General features: G+C 29.9%; 2 protein-coding genes across 10 annotated transcripts in view; one reads left to right on the top strand and one right to left on the bottom strand.

The window, feature by feature from the left end:
- LOC127291245 (protein prickle-like) overlaps positions 1 to 26,257 on the bottom strand; it is a 131,439-nt gene that overhangs the window by 54,925 nt on the left and 50,257 nt on the right. For all 7 annotated transcript variants that reach the window (XM_051320243.1, XM_051320242.1, XM_051320244.1 and 4 more), the window contains 2 exons: positions 21,472 to 21,799; positions 4,256 to 4,792 (listed from right to left, as the gene is read on the bottom strand). In XM_051320243.1, coding sequence (XP_051176200.1) covers positions 4,256 to 4,792; positions 21,472 to 21,799 — 865 coding nt within the window. The remainder of the gene's footprint in view (positions 1 to 4,255; positions 4,793 to 21,471; positions 21,800 to 26,257) is intronic.
- LOC127291249 (uncharacterized) overlaps positions 8,430 to 26,257 on the top strand; it is a 102,885-nt gene continuing 85,057 nt past the window's right edge. For all 3 annotated transcript variants that reach the window (XM_051320255.1, XM_051320254.1, XM_051320257.1), the window contains exon 1: positions 8,430 to 8,774. The gene's annotated coding sequence lies outside the window, so the exon portion shown is untranslated. The remainder of the gene's footprint in view (positions 8,775 to 26,257) is intronic.

The raw sequence follows: 26,257 nt of genomic DNA, 5'->3' as shown, positions 1-26,257 counted from the left end.
GTCACGGTTTCTTGATTACGTTTCGTTTGTCATTGAAAGTCAAATATCTTCAGAGCAAAATATAACTAAAAATAAACAATACGTAAGGAATGGAATAGAAGCTTTAATAACACTTATACCAAATATATAATGCTACAAGTGAAAATAATTTAGTCATTTACCTTTTGAAAAGGCGGTAATTTTACTCTTTTTGTAAAAAGTTCTCCAGAATCTAAGTCTCGAATAACATCCTACAACAATATATTATAATTTATAACAATCATATTAACCTTAGAATTTTTTATTTTTTAATATATTATAATTTTTAACATACAAATAATATAAACAGAATAAAATAATCTTAAAAATTTTAAATCTTTAACTTTAAATAAAATAATCTTTAATTACTTTAATAGATTTATATTAATAATTTTTTTGAAATTTAGATAATCAATTTTACCTCATTGTCATTTCGACAATCATCATCAGCTTCATTCATTTTTGTATTTTTGTCAATAATTGGAATTGGAAAAAAAAATTTGCTATATTCAATGCCTTAAAAAAAAAGTCTAATGAAATAAGTTTGATAAAAAATGTAAGTGTATATTATGGTTTACTTACAGAATATAAAGCACTTTTTGATTTATCGTTTAGCACAAAACCATAAAAATAAACCAAATCACCTTTTCACATAGGCACGAGATTGGCACTGAGGCATGATTGTCGTTTATCTTTCCCGCGCGGCATATTCATAGTTTCGGGTAGATTCGTCAATCCTCGGGAGCCAAGCACGAGGATCAATAGTGGTCGATATTAAATTTCCAAAGTGAACATTTTAATTTTTCACATCGATATACGTGTGGCTATGGTTTTAAGATCTTTTCATATTTAATATGTTAAAATTTCAAAAACTTTATTTTAATTCGTGTTATTTTTAGTAATGAAAAGTAAACTTTTTTTTTACAAATTACTAGTCTCAAATTTAATAGAGACAAAAACTAAAATTTCTAAGTCAATATATGAAATTTAATTTTCTTTCATTAATAAGTATTCATATTGCAATTTTAAATATTATTAGTGAACTGTGAATAGCCTTCATTTAATATTGAATTTCTTAAAATGTATTACCATTTTTAATGTCTTTTAATATAAGAAGTCTTTCCGTGTACTGGGACATGTTAATTATAGGGGCATGTTAACTAATGGGACATGTAATGTCCATTCGGGAAAATGTCCATTCAGTAAATGGAGATTTGGGATCTGTGGGGCCCCAAAATTTGAATTTGGGAGCTATGGTGCCCCAAAATTTGAATTTGGGATCTGTGGTGCCCCAAAAGTCTAATTTGGGATCTGTGGGGCCCCAAAATTTGAATTTGGGATCTGTGGGGCCCCAAAATTCGAATTTGGGATCTGTGGTGCCCCAAAAGTTTAATTTGGGATCTGTGGGGCCCCAAAATTTTAATTTAGGATCTGTGGTGCCCCAAAATTTTAATTTGGGATCTGTGCCCTAAAATTTGATTTTGGGAGCTGTGGTATCCCAAAATATACTACGGACAGACGGACGCCAAAGTGAAACTATAAGGCTTTCAGCCATGGGCCACGAAACCCTAAAAACTAATTGTCTAAATAATATTGTTAATTAAAGTTGAGATTTTAATATCAAATACGCAGCTATTGTCAAATAATTTTAAAACTCATCTGATCCACTCGAAAATCGTTACTCGTGTCACGTCTCCGTAACATATATATATATATATATATATATATATATATATATATATATATATATATATATATATATATATATATATATATATATATATATATATATATATATATATATATATATATATATACATATATTATTTGCTTGCGACAAACACCCGTGCCTTTGTTACGCATTTAAATGCTTTTCTCTTATGTAAACTCCCGCCCCATTATCCCATTATCGAGCCACTTAATGTATAAATGACCCTTGCGTTTTGTATCTTCCTATGTCTATATACTGTATTTCTAAAACATAGAAATAAAAGCGAGAAATCTTTTAATTCCCCCCATATAACGAACACCTGTGGTATCATCACATTAGAAGAACCCTCTTCTTTAACGTTTAACTGAGAGAGAAGGACTCAACATCGACTTCCAAATTAGGGTGAAAAATATATAGCACTACTGTTTTACGAATATTCAGTATAGAAGAACTCAACTTTGGCTTCTAAAAAAAAGGGTGAAAATATATAGCACTATTCTCTTATATCGAAGGATTCGACATCGGCTTCTAAAAAAAGGGGTGAAAAATATATAGCACTATTCTCTTATATAGAAGGATTCGACATCGGCTTCTAAAAAAAGGGTAAAAATATATAGATATATTCTCTTATGAATATTCAATATAAAAGGACTACATTTTTATGGAGAAATCAGTTCTTAAATTATCTTCATACGTTTAACATCAATCTCATTCTTGGTACCAGTTGACGTCTACTAGTTCAAGTGTATCATTCTCTATTACGAAAGTGAAAATCAAGTATCAAAACCCTCTACATTAAGCGAGGATCATTTCAACTATTTACATTGGGCAATTATCTATTCTTCCTCTATTTGGAAGAGATTCATTAGTCGGACATTTGTCACGCCTAATAGAACTCCGGACCTGCGGTTATACCTGGGCCCGTCAACCTACCTGACGTCACAAACTCACGCTGGTACCAGCTCTTTCCCTGGGTCAACAAAGGACACAGCAGTGGTCCTTTTATTGCAACTTATCTACTATTGAATTTTAAGGTAAGTGTCTTATATTTTTCACTCCTAACTTTCTAAACTTGTCGTATATTTGTGGTAACCCTTACATTCCTTATTTCAGTTGAATGCTGAACTCATTTCCTGGATTGGTTGGTTCGAGATTCCCTCTCTCTCACATAAGAACGAACTCTTTTTACCCTAAATATTTGTCTAAATAAAATTGTAACTTAATTATAAAAATTTCTATTCTCTTTCTTACCTGTACCCTTAGTTCAGAGCCTTCTGCTCTGCAAATGAAACAGGATTACCCTGAATCACCGAAGCGGAAATAAATAAAAATAAAATATTATTTCTAAAGTTATTTCTTATTTTTGAAACGCAACACTTGGGGGTTTTCAGGGTCGCTGATTACGAATCTGAAGTCGATTTTTAAAAATTCAAAATGGCGGATACAATATGGCGGACGAAAAATTAAAAATTCATCGGATTCACTCGAAAATAGTTACTCTGGGGTTTTCGGGGTTGCTGATTACAAATCTGAAGTCGATTTTCAAAAATTCAAAATGGCGGATCCAATATGGCGGCCGCCAAATAAAAAATTCATCGGATTCACTCGAAAAGAGTTACTCGGGGATTTTCGGGGTCGTTGATTACGAATCTGAAATCGATTTTGAAAAATTCAAAATGGCGGATCCAATATTCACTCGAAAAGAGAACCCCCGAGTAACGATTTTCGAATGAATCTGATGAATTTTTAATTTTGACGTACGCCATAATGGATCCGCCATTTTGAATTTTTGAAAATCGACTTTAGATTCGTAATCAGCGACCCCAAAAACCTCCGAGTAACTCTTTTCGAGTGAATCCGATGAATTTTTAATTTTGACGTCCGCCATTTTGAATTTTTGAAAATCGATTTCATATTTGTAATCAGCGATCCCGAAAACCCCTGAGTAACGATTTTCGAGTGAATCCGATGAATTTTGAATTTTGACGTCCACCATATTGGATCCGCCATTTTGAATTTTTTAAAATCGACTTCAGATTCGTAATCAGCGACCCCGAAAAGTTTTAAAATTATTTCACAATAGCTGCGTATTTGTTATTAAAATCTCAACTTTAATTAACAATATTATTTAGACATTTAGTTTTTTTTTTAAATCTATGCCACCATGTCAAAGGTTGAACATTTTTGACGCGATATTTGTACCTCGGGAAGATATTTTAGAATTTTACATTGCCCAAAAAAATTCTTAGTTAAAAAAAACCTTGAATATTCATGTTTTTTTATAAATAATTGCCAAACTTTAGGAAAAATTTTTGTACATTTGGTCCTTTAAGGGGTTAGAAATTTCACATAATTTTATGTAATTAATTTTTTTAAATGTAAGCCCAAAATGACTAGTTTGTCGTGTAAATCAAGATATGCAATAATTACAAAAAGAAATCTAAATAAATATATTTACAATGAATTTACAATATATTTTACAATGAAATTAAAGTTAAAAATTATATGTACGAAAATTAAACTTACTTGTCGATCGCACTCTAGGCATGAAAAATGTCTCATGTGCCATGCTCTGCCTTCAGCTTCAGTGCACTCATCCGCAAGAATGATTTCATCGCAAGCACAACACCTCGGTTTAAGGGTCTCTGCATGATGCCGACCACAATACAGTCTTCCATCTCTCCAGAAATAAATGAGATCGACAAGAAGTTGTCTACAAACACAGCAGACAAAACAAGCTGGATGCCAGAGAGCAGCAGGTCCTGTTCTAGTCGCAATAACAGCAATTTCTCCGGAAGCGATGGCCCTACCGCACTCTCGACATCCGCTTCCATGAGCCCGGTCTACTTGGCTGGCTTGACCTCGACCAAGGGCCTCACGTTTTCTTTGTCCTGCAAAAACTCTCAGTTCTCGTTTTTCCTCTTCCGTTAAACCACTGCAATATCTAGCCTCGTTGTCATGAGGTGGCAACTGCTGCAACAATTGCCTCACTCTTTCTCGTTCTCCAGCACTGCCGACATATGGAATTTTATCTTCTGGTAGTCCACTAAAGTATAACTGAACCTAGAAGAGGAAATATATACTCTTCATAAATCGTGCCTAGAAAACTTAAATTTAAATTAAAGTAACAGTTCAATAACGGTTTTTGAATAATTTAAGGGCAAAAAGAAGAAAATCGTTCGACAAATCTTTAAGAAAATCGGATTTTCGTATTTTTCATCCGACAAGTGCGAGTTACACTCGCACTGAAATCGAGGGTTCCGTACTCGAAGCGAACTTATTTGGTATAAAAACAAATGTTTAAAAAATATGTGTTGTGTATTAAATAATATATGTGATACAAAAATGAACAATTTTTTTAAAAAAATTTAAGAAAATTGTTTCTCCTTTGGTATAAAAACAAAAAAAAATTTTTAATTTGTTTTGTATTTCAAATAATATAAGTGATACAAAAAGGAACAATTTTGTAAAATTTAAGAAAATTTGTTCCTCTTCGTATTACTTATATTATTTGAAATACAAAACAAATTTAAAATTTTTTTTTGTTTTTATACCAAAGGAGGAACAATTTTCTTAAATTTTTTTTTTTAAATTTTTCATTTTTGTATCACATATATTATTTAATACACAACACATATTTTTTAAACATTTGTTTTTATACCAAATAAGTTCGCTTCGAGTACGGAACCCTCGATTTCAGTGCGAGTGTAACTCGCACTTGTCCGATTTTTTTCGTTTTTTGCGGAAAAATACATTTTTTTTATTAAATTTATCATTTTTCTTCAAAAATTTGATAAAAATTGATCATCAACTCCAATCGCGCTTACATTTTTTCCCTGTATTTTTCACGCAAAAATACAGTTTTACAGCAAATGTGAACAATTTGGGTTGAATATTGTGTGCGCTAGGGAGAATAAATCATTTTTTTCGAAATTTTTGATTTTTCCTTGACAACGCTATGTAAATTGATCGAAATCAAGTTCGCTATATTTTTCCTGTAATTTTCACGTAAAAATACGTAAGTGTACCAAATTTGAGCTCTTTATGTCAAAAGATGTGGCCGCTAGGGGGGCGTACATAGTCATTTTTAGGCATTTTTCGTAAAAATTCATGGTTTTTCCTTGACAACGCTATGTTAATCAATTCCAATCAAGTTCGCTATATTTTTCCTGTAATCTACACGCGAAAATACATATGTGTACTAATTTTCAGCCCTCCAGATAAGTTTGTGTGGCCGCTAGGGGGGGAGGGTACACGATTTCAAAAAAACCGATATTAATAGGGTTCCGAACCGAGTACGGAACCCTAAAAATCGGATAAGTGCGAGTTACACTCGCATTAAAACCGAGGGTTTCATACCCTTAAACCTAAAATTTGAGGGGTTTAAAGTTTGAAGGCCTAGATAGAAAACATGAACATAATCATAGACATAAACATAGAACATAATCTAGGCATAAATTTGAAAATAATGTGAGCACATAGATTTAAAAATAAATTAATAAAACTAAAAAATAATTAAAATATCAACAAATAAAAAATGTCAAAAAATAAAAAAATAGCAAATGGTAAAAAATAGAAAATGGCAAATTATAAAGAATGGCAAAAGACTGCAAAAAAATATAGCAAGCACAATTGGAGTTGAAAAAAATTAGGAATTGGCCTCAAAAAAGGAAGAAAATTTTATCTTTCTGGGTCAAAAAATGTAAAACTTAAGGAAAAAGTCCACTTTTTAAAAAAATAATTCATGGTTTTTCCTTGACAACGTTATGATAATTAATTCCTATGAGATTCACTATATTTTTCCTGTAATCTACACGCCAAAATACATATGTATACCAAATTTCAGGCCTCTGGATAAATTCGTGTGGCCGTTAGGGGGGGGGGGGGTACATGCCTTGCTTCACTAGTCTCATTAATATGGTTCCCCCTTCGGGTACGGAACCCTAAAAGGAAAAAGAAATTTATAAGCACTTGTATGCATATCAATGTGACAGTATTGCTTTTCGTTACTTGCACAGGAATAGGAGATAATCATAGTACACTTGGAGAAACTGGAGGAACCCGCAATAATTGGAATCGAAAAAAAGATGGTCAAAACCCCGAAATGGAAAGTGCACTCCAAAATGTTAGATACAATAAGGTTTTGTAGTCTATAATTACGAATCTAATGTCAAATTTACAAAATTCAATATGGGAGACGAAATTTTAAAAACTTTTATGAAATTGGTGTATTTAAAAAAAGCCTTAGTGTATAGCAGTTTTTCAGGTCGTAATTTTTAATCTGAGGAAAATTTTCTAAAATTTAATTTAACAAATTTCATTGGCTTGATCGAAAAATGTAATCCAATGAAATTCTAGCTCGGGTGAAAATGATACGTTCAATTTTCGGATAAATTTCGTGCAAATTAAGCAAGAAAATTCGATTGGAATTCGTATGGCGTTTCGAAACACATTTTTTTACGAAAATTCGTGTTAATTTCGTAGTACGAATTGTCATTAAAAATTTATTTTTCAAATTATGTACGAAAATTCCCATAGATATTCGTAAATAATTCAAACGAATTTCGTACGAGAAATCGGTTCATAACGCCACAAAAATTTATAGCTGAAGTTCGTACGAAATTCCATACGGATTTCTCAAAAAATTAAAAAAATTGTTTCCTGATAAAAAAAATCCGCCTGGATTTTCTGTATAACTTTTTCAAAAACGTGGAAAATAATAAATAAAATAATAATCAAAATTTGAATTTGATGTCTATTTTTGAATATCTGTCACGGTTAAGGGGATTAAAAATTTTTCACGACGATTGCCGCCTGTAAAATCCTGAAGAATTTTTTTAGCAGAAGAAAATTTTTCTTTATATGAATTGTATGAATGTCATGTGAATTACGTCATTTTGTACGTAATCCATACGAATTTCTCAGCAAATTTTAAAAATCAAATTTGTATTTTTTATTAAAGTGCTTACTTTTTATAGTAAAATCCACATTCTAGGACATTGCTGACTTTTTAATTTCTTGAAATAATGTTCAATATTTTTTTTTTTTTTAAATACATACAACTATTTTTGTATTAATTTATTAAAAGCGCCTTGAATTTAAAGCGACTATAGTACCCACACTTACCCTAACTGAGCAAAATAAAATAAGACTCTTCGTATATAAATTTAATGCAATCTTCTCTTTCATTCGATATATGAAAGTAATATAAGAATTTATCAATTTAACTAATTTGCATATTTACTTGTTTCATAGTAAGGGTTAAGTGTTTTATAATGAACATTCTTTTTTTCGTAAAGGAATGGGGAAAACTGTATACAACACTAAGTGTAGAAGACAAATTTGAAAAATAAGTACTTTAAATTATCTATTTGCAAAAAATTATAAATAATAATATCAACAAATTCATAAACTGCGACACTAGTTTTTTATTAGTAAGAGAGAAAAATCAACTTAAATATTTTATTGTTGCTCAGTCACAAGTAACTTCAATTTTATTGAAAAGGGACTTTTGTTTTATAAAATAATTTCACGTTTTTAACAAATAGATCAACATATCTTTATTTTTTTAATTAACAAATAAATAAAAATTTTTAATTATTTATATTTTTTGCTTTACGATCGGTCTTTGGAATACGGCACTGAAAGTTGTTGACGTCATTGCACGCTATGAAATCACGGCAGTGGTTAGAAGGTGCACGGTATGGAATCGCACGGTACGGAGACACGACTGTGTAAACCTATTTTTGAGATATATTTTGGAATATTACTCAAAGTGATATAAACTGAAAAGTTGATTTACAGAATTAAACTTTTTAAATCTTTGTAAAGTGTATATCCTTCCTCATACTTGAATTTCTTATGTGCGTGAGATCGTTTAAATGGAATGGGTAATTCGCTTAGATGCACGGTTTAGACAGAAAGTTAGTGAGGCCAAGGGTGCCGAGTACGTAACATTGTGTGACGGGTACCTTACAAATTTTAATTGAAGTCAAAATACACCTTGCAAAGTCAACCTTTAAATTTTGTACGACTCCCAATAGAGGTAAGTGAAGTGATTTCGTTTAAGTGACATATTGAGTGCAAATGTTATTGATATCTTTTGTTATTTATCAACAATTTATATTTTTATCGGATGGTAAAAGACGGTTATTTCACTTAGTGTGATAGAGCTGTCGTTAGACTTTTCGTCGCTGAAAGCGACTTTAATTAATTAAATACTTACCAACAATTCCAGAAGGAATTTCTTCTTTTATATTTTTATATATCACGACCGAGGAATCATAACTGGCTGGTTAGCAGAGGTCGCCAAGTCTAGCCACAATCTGGATACTTGCGGGAATAAATTGAACATAATTGTATTTTCTACGAAACATTCGTTAATTGATCTTGACTAGCATTCTATACCATTTCCGAAAACAATAGACTAAAAACACATTGAGTATTTAACAATTTATAAGTAAAAACCAAAATTAAATTTATAAATAATTAAATTTTGACCTCACATCATTTATAAATAATTGAATGAAATTTTATTTATGATTTGATACTCATAAAGAATTTTGTAAATCTTCATTGTAGCGCTAATTCAAATTATATTGTCCATATGGTTTTATTGTGAAGGTAAAAAATATATTAGTTTCTCGAAATTGGACAAGTTTTTCTATTCACTGTTTGATAACGTGTGAGAGAGTTTAATTGATTTTTAATAAATAACGTCACATTGAAATTTTGTGTCTTTATTTAAAATAAAAAAGATAAAGTAAAAATTTTAAATTTTTTACATCTTCTAGTACTGCTTTTTAAATTATTTCTTTCAGTTAAAATAAGAAGGAAAGCATATAATACAGGTGCAGAGGAATACTAATTAGAAGCACCTGCCATATTCTTTGGAGTTTAGCCTTAAACTTCTTTGACCGTTGACACATTTTCATGAGAAATTTACCAATTTACCTCTTTCATATACAGTTGGTTCTCCCGAAGTGTGCACCTCCTCAAGTGTACGGTTTTTGGGGTTTACTTTAAGTGTGCCACTGTTTTGTGCGAGCGCAACGAAAAACAATAGAAATTCAGGGAAATTCATTCTTACTACCTTCATGTGAGCAGGGGAAGAGAAACATCCAGGGAAGCATAAAGTTTTTAGAACATAAATTTGGGAGATAGTCCAGTCAAATTAGACGAAAAACAAAGCATATCATCATATCATTTAACTCAGGACCTCAGTTTTTTTTGGTTAAACCCTTCATTTTGGGGTAAAAATGAAGTACCTAAATTATATACAATGAACTCCTTTAGGAACCTAATTTTTTTTTGCAAAATAGGTGCAAAAAATTAGTTTTTTTGCAAATTGATGCTTCCCATTTCATTTTAGCGTAAAAATAGTTCAGAGAGAAAAGATAGTGTACAAAATTCTAAGTAATTTGAAAAAAATCAACCCTGCAGCTCAAAACCCAATTTTTTCGTGATTTTAGCAAAAATCCGGTATTTTTCAGTTTTTTCAATCTAGCTTTGAAACAAATGATTTTTTGAAAAAATGCCCAACAGAAAGGTTAAAGCTGACAAAATTTCTGACAATTTGCAAAAAAGAACAATGCAATACCTCTAATAGTTTCCGAGATACAGTCTCTCAAACTTGACCCTTTTGAGGTTTTACATACAATGGTAATTGTCTCTCAACTTCACCAATTTTGTATATGAAGAACTGCAATTTAGTGCACATACGTATTTTCACATTTAGTTTACAGAATAAATATAGCCAGACCGATTGGATTCGATAGCTGCGAGCTGGAAAGGAAAAAAAATCAGTTTTTTTCGAAAAAATTGCAATTAATGACACTGTCCCCTCTTAACTTTACCAATTTGGTATATGAAGAACTGCAATTAAGTACACATGTGTATTTTTAGGTTTAGATAACAGAAAAAATACAGTGAGACTGATTACATTTTTGATGGTTACGAGCTAGAAAATAAAGAAAACGGTTTTTTTTAAATTGCAAAAAAAGACACTGTTCCCCCCCCCCTTAACTGCTACCTTTTTATATATGAAAAACTGCAATTTAGAACACATACGTATTTTCACGTGTAGATTACAGAAAAAATATAGTGAGACTGATTACATTTAACGGCTACGAGTTAGAAAGAAAACAAATCGGGTTTTTTTTTAAAATTGCAACTGCTTGGGCTCTCACAAACCCCCGATGTGCTTTTAGCTTACACAAGTAAAACAAAGCAGAATTTTTACCCCAAAATCGGTATAAAAATTAACTGCAACAAATTTTATCGTAGTTGAGGGCGCCACTGTCTATGTGAATTAGCATTGGTTAAAATTGCCCTCAACAAAATTTATCCATATATAATTAGTTTTAGAAAAATTCATAAGTTTAAATATTGTTAAAAATAAAAATATCGATCAATTTTATAAAGATTTGTAAACTGTAAACTTTATATACATCAAACGATTTGTTTTGATGCGAGGAATACATCTCTGACAAAAATTAAAAATTTTCATGAAGAAAAAACCCACACAGCACATGATATTTCTGAAATATTTCAATGCCAAGTCTTTGAAATATTGATGAAATTAGGGAAATGTCCGCCTATAAGAAATATTGCTGTGTAATTTTGCTAAAATATTTCATTAAAATATTATAGAAACATTCTAACTTAAATGATGCTTGCTGGTCGATCTCAGTTTCTATGTCCTGTACAGCTGCGCAGTAGTTTTTAATTTTTTAGGATCCTAAGGTGTTGAACATGTTAGAAAATAACGATTGATTTCATATTTTAAAAAAGTTTCTAACTTCTTTAAAGTGTAATATTTCAGCAAAATTGCATGGCAATATTTCTTATAGGCGGACATTTTCCTGTTTTCCTAAACATTTCATGAACCTTGAATTAAAATATTTTATATCTGTCAATGAAATATTTATGAAAATTTAGGAAATATAATGTTCTGTGTGGAAAGTTATTTCAAAAAATTCGAAAATCGATTATTTCTAAAAATTAAAAATTGATTTAATTTATAGATTTTAAGTAAAATATAGACTTTATATAGGTTAATCAATTCATTTTAATGCAAGAAATCAGTTTTTTTTTGACAACAAAATTAAATTTACAGTGTAAAAAATTTTTTGTTTAAAATCGCATTTTCGAATTTTTGAAAAAGTGACAAAAAAAAGTATGTAGATATTTTTGTAAATCCTTGTGTCTTATTTTAGATAATGATGACTACACGGAAAGAAATTTAGTAGCAATATTTAATAAATCTGATAGGAAAATTTAGTATTCTCTTTTTCAAACGCAGAACATTTGGGTTTGATAACGAAAATCGGTATATTTTTACCAATAGTCTTTTTAGTAAATATATTCCAGAAATTGAAATTATTATTTCGTAAATTGATAAATTTATACGAAAAACCAGAAGTAAGTTAAATCGACGCGCACTTTGTTATTTACAAAATTTATATGAAAATTTGGAAAGATTATTTCGAAATTTGTTAAAACTATACTAAAAATTCGAAGTGGTTCAGTCGTGACAGATGACGACAGAAACACCAACAGATTCTACGCCAAAATTTTATCTCTTTCTCATCTCGAGGATATGAACTTTTAAATGCACACACACACACACATACACCTCATTGTTTTACATCGATTGGCTTATTTTTATTCCTAACCTATACTAACGATAATACATATAACATTCGCAGAATAACGATTCATATACAAATTTACGCTCATGTGAAAAACTGACGTGACCATTCTTATATACTAACCAGACATATTTTTCACCGCTTATGAGAAAGGTGAAATTATATTAAAACATGTTTAAAAATATAAATAAAAATCATTATTTATTGGGAAATAATTAAATATTTTATTATTTTTTGAAGAACAATTTTTTTTACTGATTTATTGTAAAATCTTCGAAATTAATTATATAAAAGAAATTCAGGTCCTGTATCAAGATAATAGTAAAAAGGGGCTTGTCTAAAGAGCTTCGTCAGTCTTCGTTACCACTCGGTGAGGATCGGGCAATTCCGAACGTTCAACTTCGGCAAATTTCGTCGAATCTCGTTAACTTTGATATTTCTTTTTCAATTTTCATATCAAAATCTAAAATAATTATATCATTTTATACAATTCTAATTACGAAATTTGAAATATTTGGTTAGAAAAATTGATAAAGAGCTTATTAAAATTTGACATTTTTGTGTTTCAATAAAAAGATTTCAGATTTCGTAAATATTATATCAAAATTTCTTTCCAACTATATTAAATATTCTTATTTTAATCTCAATCATTCTTAAAAATAGTATCGAAAATCGTTATCATGCCAAAATGTTCCGCAATTGTAACCAAATATACTAAAAAGTAACACCATAATATCAAATATTGCTACAAACTTTCTTTCCGTGTACAATAAGCCTACAAAATTTCAGGACAATCTATCAAAGTGTGTTGGAGATAATTTGAACACAATATTTTGTGACAAAATACACACACACATAATGTGGATATTTGTTTAAAACTTTAAACATATCGTTCACCCCAAGTCGAACGTATGTACACGGAGAGAAAAGGCGTAGTGAGACTTACTAGACAGAAATAGTTAAAGCTGAATAGCAGCGCTAACTGATTAACTAGTTACCCTTACTAAACGAATAGTTAGAATTACTACGCCAACTAGTTGGAAAAACTTGGGTGTTTAGTTAACGTCAAAATAGTTTGTCCTACTAGGCAGCCAGTTTGACGTACTAGACGGCATAGTATAATGCGAACGTGGTATTTCTAACTATTTCGTTTAGTAGGCGTTACAAATTATTAAGATGGAACAACTATGCCCTAATAGTCAATGACATTATGATCAATTTTTTTAGCACATACTGATGGTAATAGGGTTACATAATGTTTTATTATTTAGTTTATTAATTAATAAGACAGTACGTAACCCTTTTTATTTTTTTACCTATTATTTATAATATGTATATATAAATAATAAAGTAATTAAATTTTATTATTATTTTAAAAAGATAAAATAAAATTAATTATTATTAATTATTTAATTAATTAACTATATATAATATATATTTATATTCAACAATTTAATTATTTTTAAATATTACACACACACACACACACACATATATATATATATATATATATATATATATTTATATATATATATATATATGTGTGTGTGTATATATATATATATAATTTATATCGTTTTTCGATCTTCAGGCGTCCCTTTTTACAAAATAAAGGTTGACAAAGTTCCTCGCTGCATATATTAATCCTTCACTCGTAGAGGATTAGCTTAACTCTCGCCCGTTACGGAACCTAAGTTTATGAGGGTGCTAATAAAAAGTACCAATTGCCGCAATAAAAAATTCGACATTTGTAAACTACAAAAATGTAAAAGGAATATTTTTGCCTTATTTAAAATGCTTAAAGTATTTTCTGTTTTTAAAAGATTTGGCACATCTGGTTTGTCTTAAGATAGCCAGCTATAAGGGTTTCTGGTTACAAAAGGGACAATTTCATGAGTTTCTCGATACCCGTTTTTTTGTTATAGATTTATGACTTCAGAATGTTCGAGAAACTTTTCAAATGAAAAAAAGTATAGCAAATATTCCAATATTTTCAATATTGTCAAAAATTTCCATTGAAAGGCCCTCTCAAGCGTCAGTTGCTCTTGGGCATTTGGCAGATACAAACTGAATTCGTGCGTAATTTTTCATAGTTTTCGGAAATAAAACTATGAAAATACTTGTTAAAAAATTTCGAAAATTTTTTTCTAGTGAATAGAATATCCCACCTTCAATATTTTCATCCCTTCATCAAATTAAAACTATTTTTCGATTACGCAAAGTATTAAAATTGTCAATTGCTCCATAAAAAACTTTTATATCAAATAAAGTTATTAATAAATAGTGATTATTTCAATTAAAGTGGTAATTTTAAAAATATAGTGATAATTTGTAATATATAGTGTTAATCTGAATTATAAATAGTGTAAATTATAATTATAAAGTGAGAGATAAATAATAAAAATGGATTGCCAAACTGTTCTTCGACAGTGGGGATTTGAAACATATATACCAAAATTTGAAGGTAAGTTTACTTTATGATCAAACATTAACAAAAAGTAAAACTGAATGAAAAAGAAAGTTTTACATCTAATGTTTAATTACAAGGTCGAGCGAAGCGTCGGTTCTTCGATCCAGCTCCTCAATTGTATATAGGGATTTTTAATATAAAATAATAAAATTTTTAATAATTTTTCGAATTTATTTCTTATATTTATTTTTGTATATATTCGTAAGATGAGGAAATAGATCTCGAAGCTCTTGTCGATCTAAGTGAGCTTTCTCTTTGTCAGTTGATACCTAAAGCTGGACCTCGGACCAAACTGATGAAAAAAATTGCAGAATACAAAAGTGACAAATTTAAAAATTTAGAGGTTATTTTTATTTACTTATTTATTATCAAACAATTAAACTAAAGTTTTAATATTATGGTAAATTATTTTCAGCCGATAGAAGTAGACATTGACACTCAAAATCGTAAACAGAAAAACACAAATACATTAGGTTCTCTTGAAAATATTGATGAAAGTATTTCAGATACTTCTTCAAATGACAATGAAAGGGAATTGATAATAAAAAATGATTCTGAATTGGAATCTACTGATGATGAGGAAATGCCACTGACCGGAGGTGATGATGACCCTATACCGAGATTTGAAGATCTTCTAGCTAAAGAAAACCCCAATGTAAATATTTTGCAATCAATACTTTAAATTTATATCAGTGAAAATCACATTGATTTAAAGTGACTCTCTTTTATCACTATTTAAGTTAGTGGAATTTTATTAAAAATCTGTTAAAAATAATAAATATTTCTCTTATTTTACATTGATTAATTAGAGAAAATCAACTGTAATATATTAAACATTTTAGATTCACTGATTAGACAGTGAAATAAAATCATTAAAAATCAATGTGCACTCACATATTCAGTTTCAAACATGATTCATAACTTATATCTTTTAATACTGTTTTTATTTTAGACGGTTGAACAAGCTCTTCTTTCTAGACCAAATGAGGCCAAACTAATTTTTTCCAATTACCTGAAAATTAAACAAAAGGGGAAGCGTCTTGCAAAAAACTATGTTGGATTGATATCAGAACATAAAAAGATTTTATGTGACTTGATTATTAAAGAAGAATTAAAGTCTGTGACTCAAATGTTAGTAAGGGATTATACATATATATGTATTAAAAATTTTATTTCTATTAAATATTAGTTCTTAACTAATTTTTAACTTTTGTCTATTAGGATCTCGAGTGATCGTTTTAAATTACTTGCTAGTGAAATTGAACAATTATTTCCAAAGGAAAAGGCGGTATGTCCTTCAATATTTTTAATTTAAATAATATTTTTATATTTTTATAAATAAATGTTTTTTAATTATAGTCTGTGTACTACAGCCCTCATCTTTCTATTAGAAAAAATAACAAAATTATTAAAAAAAGGGCAGCCCGAGGAAAATTATACCATAAATTTACAAATTTTAGAAAAAAGTTAAAGGATGGGGGTTTGATTCAAAATTATAGTTGTGAAATTGGTGACAGTCAAACATCCGGTAAGAAATTAAAAACCTCTTTAAACCATTTGTACTATTTTGCAAGTTACATTTTTATTACATATTCTAAAGCCCTTGAAAATTTTTATTAATATTATATTGTTTATCTAAATTTTTAGATGTAAATCAAAGTGTTTCTGAAGCTCTTTTATGGTTAGAAAGAAGAGTAGAAATTTGCCCACGTGTTCCACAAGAATGGAATCTTACAAGAGAAGTTCGAATTAGTGAGTTACGAAGCACGATAGATACAAATAAGAATTATCTTTTCGAATATTTCAATTATAAGTACCCTTTCTTAAGGCAACCCCAAGGCTATGATTTGGTAAGATTTTTTTTTTAATTTTTGAAACTTTTGTATCAAATAATCTTGTAACTTACTTATATTTTAATCATTTTTAGATAGTGCAAGATTTTGACAATTTGTATCCAAACTCCAAACACTCCTTATTTATCGAATGGACCAATTTCTGTTCAAAAGTGAAACGTTTAGTTGGGATTGATGAAAATGAGGGTGTGTAAAATTCAATTGTCTTTTTAGACTTTCCAGTAAAAGTGAAAAGATTATACCTTATGAAAAAATTAATAATATTTAAATAATAAGCTTAAAAGTTAAAAATTACTTTCAACTTTCAGAAGTACCAGATTCTCAAATTTTCTTTTTGATTGGGAAGCTGTTCGAAATCGAAGGTGTTTCATCCGTCGCAGTTACAAAAAAATATAGAGCAACAAAAGCTGAGATGTTACAGAGCTTTTTATTTCATGCAAATGTAGGTTAAAAATGTTAATACATATCTATATTTCGAGCTAAGATACATCACTTATATTCTCAGAAGAATTTTACTAATTTTTATTTTTTACATTATTTAGACGATTGATGATCTACATCCTGGGATTGATGAACTATCAAAAAAAGCTGAGACGGAACAAACCACAATTCAACCATTTGCAGCTATAGTTGGAACAGACTTAAAGAATGTTGATTCTTATTGTATAATTGCTGGGATTCAATATAGAGTTGCTTCCGTTCGAGATGCAATAGATGTAACTTTTAAAAGTTTCCAAGCTCTTCACGCATCATATCCAAGGTCATCGGAATGTTTTTGGTTACTGATCCAAAAAGCAATATATAAAATAAGTACACCATGGGATCAGTATATTCAAACAAGTGCAGTAGATAGTTTACTAGATAAGTTAAATGTTTAGTTTATAACTTTAATAATTTAATATAGAATACTATTGACTTTATTTAAAGAAAACTTGTAATAAGTTTCTTCCATCTACTAGATGCAATTCTTTAAATAAAGAATTAACTATGCCTACTTGCAGTCAATGTTCTCTTTTTGTGCCATCAGTTAATGGTCTTCAAACACATGTAGAGCTTCAACATCCCCATGAAATTATCTTCCAATGTAAAGAAAAAAATTGCTTCCGACGCATACCTGGATGGAGATCATTCAGAAGGCATTTATTAAAAGTGCACCAATGCCCACTTAAATCCCTCTTCACTTGTAAAAAAAAATGCTTGAAAGTAAAAACAATTTTTGATTCTGCACAAAAAACATATGGTGAAATTCAAAATGATTCTGTAAATGAACAAATATTGACATCTGAACCTTTCATTACAAGAGATAATGAATTTTCCGAATTAAAAGAAGAACTACTTTCAGAAGCCGTCACATTGGTTAGTAAATTGTATGCCGATCCTACACTTCCTCGTAATCACGTTCAATTTATAGTAACTAATGTTCGTGAATTATTAGAGAATATTTCTTCTTTTCTCAAACCCCACTTAACTCATTTATTGCAATCTAAATATCAAAATATTACTTCCACTGTTGATGAACTATTCAATCATGTGGTACAACCATTTAGTGAAACTTTATCAACAGAGTATCGTAGATTGAAAATTTTAAAAAATTCTCCTAAGTACGTTGATGCACAGACTTATGTTGTTGGCGATAGACTTGATGATTTGTATAAAGATGGTAGAATGGTTCAAGAACGTGTTTCTGTAACAGCAAAGTTTGTTCCCATCACAAAGACGTTAACGAATTTTTTACAATTACCAGGTGTTTTGGATGAAATAAAATCCTACATTAATGAATTGGAAATGGAAGAACAAACTGGAATTATATCCAATTTTATTCAAGGTAGCCTTTGGAAAGAAAAGAAAAAAAATTTTGAAGGTAAATTCGTTATTCCGATTTTCTTATACTATGACGATATTGAAGTCAACAATCCTTTAGGTTCTCATGCGAGTGTTCAGAAGTTAGGAGCTGTTTACTTTTCTTTGCCAGTTTTGCCTCCACAGTATAGGTCTAGACTAGAGAACATATTTCTCACTTTACTTTTCCATGCTTCTGATAGAACAACTAACAAATCAGGAAACTACAACATTTTCCATAAATTAACTGAGGAATTAAATGTTTTACAAAATGAAGGATTTTCGGTCATTGTGAATGGTAAAGTTGAAAAAATTTATGTTGCTTTAGGTTTATTTCTTGCTGATAACTTAGGTTTCAATAGTGCTTTAGGTTTTGCGGGAAGTTTTAGAGCAAACTACTATTGTCGATTTTGCAAAATACATAAAAATGTTGCAAAATCTACGTTCATTGAAGATAAAACTCTCCTGAGAAATCTTGTTGAGTATGAAGCAGATATTAATGAAGGTGTTACTTTATCAGGCTTAAAAGAGAATTCTGTATGGAATGAAATAAAGTTTTTCCATGTTTTATTGAATTTTGCTGTAGATTTGTTTCACGATCTATTTGAAGGTATATGCAAGTCTGATATGGCTCTTATTTTATATCATTATATAATACAAACCAAGAAGTTTACCCTAAAAGCTTTAAGCGATAAAATGAAGTCTTTCAATTACACATTGAATGGAATTAAAAATAAACCTCCTCTCTTCGTTGTCGATGACATAAAACGTTATCATTTGTCAATGTCTGCTTCAGAAATGAAAAACTTTGTATTACTTTTTGGAATGTTTGTTGGTGATTTGTGTGTTATCAACAAAGACTCTGACCCAGCATGGGAAATGTATATTAACTTGAGAGAAATTATTGAAATTGCTTGTGCTAAATCTGTAAGCAGAACAGATTTAGAACGATTTCCTAGTATTGTTGAAAACCATCATAGAATTAAAGTGCAATTTTTTGGTTACTCATTGGACCCAAAAGATCATTTCCTTTTACACTATGCAAGAATTTTAAAAAAATCAGGACCTATTTCTCATTTAAGTACAGGATGTTTCGAAAGTAGACACACTTTATTAAAACAAGCTGCTAAAGCTACTACTTCACGCTTGCATATTACTCATACCCTATCTGTAAAGGAACAATTGCGTTTTTCTCATCGTATAAGATGTAATCAGGGCCTACATAGTAATTCTGATGTAGGTCCAACCTGCGATCAATATAGTTCGATTTCTCAAGTAGATAATTATTATTTGTTTAGAACTTCGTTACCAATAGAACATTCCAGAGATGGAATTGCTGTCGCATGGTTAACATACAATGGCATACAATATAAGCTACAATCTTGTATAACAACTGATCTTAATAGTCTAAATTATCCAGTATTTGGTGTAATTGAATTAATACTCTTAAACGACAAGTCTGATATATGTTTTATATGTAAAATGTTTACAACAGAAGACTTCGACGAAAACCTACAAGCATATTCTGTTAAATTAACTTCAAAAATGCAATGCGTTAAATTGAATGAATTACTTAGCCCATTTACGGTCATTCGACACAAAATGAAATCTGGACAAGAATTTATCACAACGAAATATATGATTTAAAATTATTTTTTTAAAAAGGAATTTTTAATGTATTAATTTGTTTGTTATATAACTAATGAAATTTTATCCCATGAATGTTGTATACAATAAATAATATTATTTTAAAAAAATCAATTTCTCTTATTTAATACCATAATAACTACAGAACCAGTAAAACTAAACAAAGCAGTGTGTATTACTACACTAATTAGTGAGACAAAATAATTAGCTTAGTTTGTTTTACTACGTTATTTAGTAAAATTAACTAATGAGATTAGTTTTTTTTACTAAGCTAATTAGTTAAACTAACTATAAAACGTAGTATGTTCTACTACACTATTTAGTAAAATTAACTAAAGAGCTTAGTTCGTTTCATTGCGATAATTAGTTAAACTAACTAAAAACAGTAGTATGTTCAACTACGCTATTTAGTAAAATTAACTATTGAGCTTAGTGTGTTTTACTACGCTATTTAGTAAAATTAACTAATAAGCTTAGTTTGTTTTACTAAGTTAATTAGTTAAACTAACTATAGAGCGTAGTACGTCTTACTATACTACTTAGTTAACTTAACTATTTAGCTTAGTCAATTTCACTACGCTTATTACTTAAACTAACTGAAGAGAGTAGTATGTTTTACTACGCTAATTAGTTAAACTAACTAAAAAGAGTAGTACGGTTTACTACGCCACTTAGTATAAGTAACTAAACAGAGTAGTGCGTCTGACTATAACATTATGACTAGAGCGTTTAGTAAGTGTAACTACGGTGACTAGTGCGCCCATATTTCACTACGCCGAATAGTAAGTCTAACTAGATATTCAGTTAGCCTAACTATTCCTTTTTCTCAGTGTATAAGTGAAAAATATTTTAGAAGTTACGTAAATCAAATTATATTTTTCTCGAAACTCATAAAAGTAGACTTAAATAAGTTCTAAAAGTAACCTCAAACTTACATTTGATCCGGAGTATACGAGATACGTACATTCTACACTGTATATAAAAGTTAGTTAACTTCCAAAACATTTTTCACTTATACGTACGTTCGGCTTGGGGTGAACGATATATGCATTCTAGATAAAAATGAGCATATATAACCCATTTTTTAAAAATGGAAAATAGTCACGAATGGAAAGCTTTCTTGGGAGGAGAGGAAGCAAAAATGGGTGTGTTCTTCGAGGGATAAGTAGAAATACAAAAAATTGGTTTTAAAAATCGTTTTATACACTGCTAGCTACTATAGCTAATGAAACTTCAGATTCTACAAAGAATATGGCTTAAAATAAATAAGTGATCGCTCACCTGATCGGGTCGGAGGCCCGGAGGTATCCAGGTATATTCCTCAAGAGCACAACCGCTGTCATCATCACTCTGAGAGTGCCGTTGATGATGATGATGATGATGCTGAACAAGAGGATCTTGCAAAGGAGGGGCGTCTGTGGGATGTTGAACAGAACTTTCAAATTGTTCCTGTTGAGAGTCTGTGATGGCCACAGTCCCACTGCTCTGAAATGTCATTGCCATCGCAATACAACCTGGGACCAATTCTAAACTCGGGGTTACTCCAAATTCTGCTGACGCTAACTGATGACGATCTTCTCTTGGACATCTGCAGCTCTTGCAAACTTTTCTGTAAAGACCAATTTGCATTACTTAAAAATATTGATTTAAACTCTTAGTCGTTTTTAAGAATTGTTATTGTAATATGTATTAAAAATCTATTGCACATTATAGTTAAAAAAAAGTTATTTACTAATAATTTTAAGGACGTCACACCGTTTTAATATGCAATGATTAAAAATAATATACAAACTTCTGATAAGATTAAATAAATCCAATTCTTAATAGTTACATTGGTTCTTCGCTACTTTCAAAGTGTTTTATATATTGGTTAAAAACAAATTTTTTGCACATAATTGACTACAATAATTGAGAATAAATTATAAAAGATAAAATTTTATGTGCGTATAAACAGGATAAGGATAACACAATATGTGATGCAATAAAGTCGATTCTTTTTCTTCTCTCGTCGTGAGCAACCTGGCGACACTTACATAGTAGAATATTTACACATGAAGTTAGCTAACTTCAATGTAAAAAATCAATATATATCGTCACTATTAACCAATCTCATTCAAAGAATTTAAAATTTCCAAATAAGGAAAGGTATCTGCACTTGAAGTTAGTCGTTTACGTATGTCGTTTTCAGTATAGGACACACATCTACACTCCTGAGCACATTCCAACGATCAATGTCTTTGAGTTATAAACAATGCAGCAGGCCTAACTGGAATTGAAAAGTACGAGTACGTACTTGATGAAAATGAACTTTCGATCCAAATGGAATTACTAGGTTATTTTTACGGTGAAAGAACTAATACATCTTTTATTAACATTTCTCAATTTTATTTACCGATTATAATTCTTTCATCTTGTTAAGAGTAGCGATCTTGTAACTAGATTCTTTGGCCTATAGTTTTTATTTACTCAAATAATTATTCCAAGTTATAATTTTTAAGGAAAATAGATGCATTTGATTTAATCGATTGTAGTTTGTAAAAAATGTTGAAAAAGTTTATAATTTTAGGAGCGAAAATCTTTATAAAGTTATGCCCAAAAAATACTTAGTAGTCTAAGAGGTTCGGTTGTGGGCACCCCTGCGTAATTTTTCACAATAAATGAATGAATCAAATCTGACAAATGTTAAGTGTGTGCTATGTCCGTACGTAGTTTTTCATGCAAATAGCAGAAGAAACGGACACCCGTACTTTGTACTGTAAAAAAAATTAGTTTTTTCATACGAGTAGATTACACGGAGAGAAATAGATGGTACGGGGTACTATCTAGATAGTACCAGATACCATATTTGATCTTACATATACGGACAGCAATCTAGATTCTATCAGTAACAATACAGATTGTACGGAGTAACGTCTTGATTGTAGTGGGTAACATAACCATACTTTTTGTAACATCTTTGATAGTACCGAATAGCATAATGATAGAACCGGATAACATCTATACTTTTTACCATCTTAAGATCATAAGTTCTTACCATCTATTTATCTCCGTGTAACAAAAGATTTTTAATCATTTTCCAAAGTGCCATAAGTTGATGTAAATTAACTCGAGATGGTAAGTGCAATGCATATTTAAACAGTAAATTTATTATTTTTTGTGATTCAGTTGTCATCACCACCACAATGTTCACAATACAAATTTTTTTTCATGACATTTTAATATGACTGACAAATTCGGTTGTGGTCACCCCTCTTTTTTTACAAATCGTGAAATATCGTCGTTGATGTCAACATTATTAATTTTGCATTACTATTAATAGTGTTTTTATGAATTTTTTCGTTATGTCGACTCAGAAGAAATCAAAATACTATAGTCAAACCACGGGCTAAATGTGCCGAGGCAACTTCAGCCAAAACATCGGCTAAATGCACTAAGGTAAGGGAATTTTTTCCTTCTGATGAGAACGTGGACTTTTGCATTCTTTGTTCCCTATTGAAAATTCCTACAAAGTTTCCCACGTGTGATTCTTTAAAACTAATCTATAAGGACTCCTCATAAGATCCTTTGTAAGATCTTACGTCGGATGCGTTTAGGAAAGCTTTCAGACAACATACGACATTACTGTTCGAATTTGGTTCAGGCAATGTTACAAGAAACTATATAGTTTTCCATATAGTTTCCTACGTAGGATCCTATAAAGGATGTCACAGAAAATGAAAATTAAAAAGAATTTTTTTTTATTTATGTCATTGTTGCCTTGCTGCCCAGCAAACACGTTCTATAAATGTTACATAACAGTGAGGACACAGTTAAATAAAACATTTGTTACAAGCTGGATATGAATCTGTTATATAACCTCATTGTATCAGAATTCTAGAACATTGTTACAAGGGAGTTACCGATCTGTTCTACATTATGCTAACTTCACAGTTCTGTCACAATGTAATGTAACATTTCTGTAACACAATCATCACAAATGATTTGTAACTGACGTTCCAACGTAGTTTTAGAACTGTGTCTGAAAAATGTTATGTAGCTGTTCTAAAATTTTGTTGCAGATTAGTTCTGGATGACATTTGTACCTAAAAATGGGAACAATTCTGCAACAGTGTTACATAACATTTCTATAACACTACAACCACAATTTTTTTGTAACTAATGTTCCATCGCATATTTAGAACTATATCGGAACCTAAGATTAAAAATTTTGAAGTGTTCATTTTATTTAAGTATGTAGTTAAATTTAAAAACCTCTAAAATTTTTATATATTACATAGTCTTATTGTTTTTTCTTTATATAAGCAATACAGTTTTTAAATTTTCCTCAGTCGCAAGCTATCAAATCAATTTTGTTTTTATATTCCCATGTTACAGTAGCGTAATGGTTTTTTTATTGCTATATATAGCAATATCGCTCTACAGGCTAGTACGCTAACCATTACGCTATACCCTAAAATTGATTTGATAACTTGCGACTGAGGAGGATTTAAAAACTGTATTGCTTATACGAAGATAAAACAATAAAACTATGTGATATATAAAAAGTTTAGAGTTTTATAAATTTAACTACATACTTAAGTAAAATGAACTATTTATTTATTAATTCCATAGAAAATAGTTAAGGTACTTATGAACACTTCAAAATTCTTAATCTCAGGTACAAATACATTCCAGAACTGAACTTCATCAGAATTTTAGAACAGTTACATATCATTTTTCCGATATAGTTCTAGATATGCGATGGAACATTAGTTACAAAAAATTTGTGGCTGTAGTGTCATAGAAATGTTATGTAATACTATTGCAGAATTGTTCCAATTTGGAGGTACAAATATCATCCAGAACTAATCTGCAACAAAATTTTAGAACAGCTACATAACATTTTTTGGACACAGTTCTAGAACTATGTTGGAACGTTACTTACAGATCATTTGTGATGATTGTGTTACAGAAATGTTACATTACATTGTTACAGAATTGTGAAGTTAGAATAATATAGAACAGATCGGTAGCTCCCTTGTAACAATGTTCTAGAATTCTGTTACAATGAGGTTATATAACAGATTCATAACCAGCTTGTAACAAATGTTCTATAAAACTGTATCCTCACTGTTATATAACATTTATAGAACGTATTTGCTGGCTATGTTCTTTTTTCAAATATACGCTTTACTAAGTAAATGGTTTTCTTGAAACAGTAGCCTAATTGATTTGACCGTATTCAGTCTTACGATTTTCTTGAATCAAGTAAAATTTTCTGGGTTCAATACTATTTTTTTCAGTGTACATATTGCCCGATAAGTTTAAAATTTGGAAGTTGTATAATTTAATTTGATATCGCCCATGATGTATGTGAACATTTTAAAAGATACTTTATCACAGCGAAAAGGGGTAAATTAAGTTTTTATTTCTTGTTAACAGACTTTTACAACATTATTCATATGGACCATTGAAATACGTCCATTTATAAATTTTTATAAATTTATTACACGAAAAAAAATAGTTTTTAAAAATCGAAAAAAATTCAATATCTTGATTTAGTCCAATATTAAGCTAATCGTGAACCTTGTCAATTTCTCACTAAAAAGCTACTGTACTATCGCTAATGTATTTTTTTTTACTTTGGGTGTCAGTTTTTAACTGAAGTCAAAAATGTCGAAATAATATAAAACTGAAATGTGTAATTGAAAGATTAAATGAAAAATCTATATATGTAGCTATATCGAATATAGAAAAGATTAAAGAATAAATCAATGAAGAATATAAAATCACCATCACGATATATACCTTGGTCGCCCTAGTTGGGCCGACTATGGGATCGTCGGTTGACATGACTTGTGATTTAGCAATCACAGTTGGGATATACTTTAAACAAAATGGTGATTAATAAAACTGTGGCAGTCAAAATATTAAGAAACTCACTTCTTAATGGTCGGCTCAAGTCGGGCCGACCGTCGGCTAAATTTCTTTGAAGATGCAACTTATGAGACTAATTTTTCCTTAAACTCTTATGTAAGCGTAGGGTAATGGATAGCGTTTTAGATTTCGGTGCGTTAGATTGCGGGTT

This window comes from Leptopilina boulardi, unplaced genomic scaffold (assembly GCF_019393585.1).
Source record: "Leptopilina boulardi isolate dan_hultmark-lab unplaced genomic scaffold, ZJU_Lbou_2.1 LbouV2_13, whole genome shotgun sequence".
Taxonomy (NCBI): Eukaryota; Metazoa; Arthropoda; class Insecta; order Hymenoptera; family Figitidae; genus Leptopilina; species Leptopilina boulardi.
The sequence above is the reverse complement of the archived record's forward strand: the minus strand, read 5'-3'. Positions and strand labels throughout refer to the sequence as shown.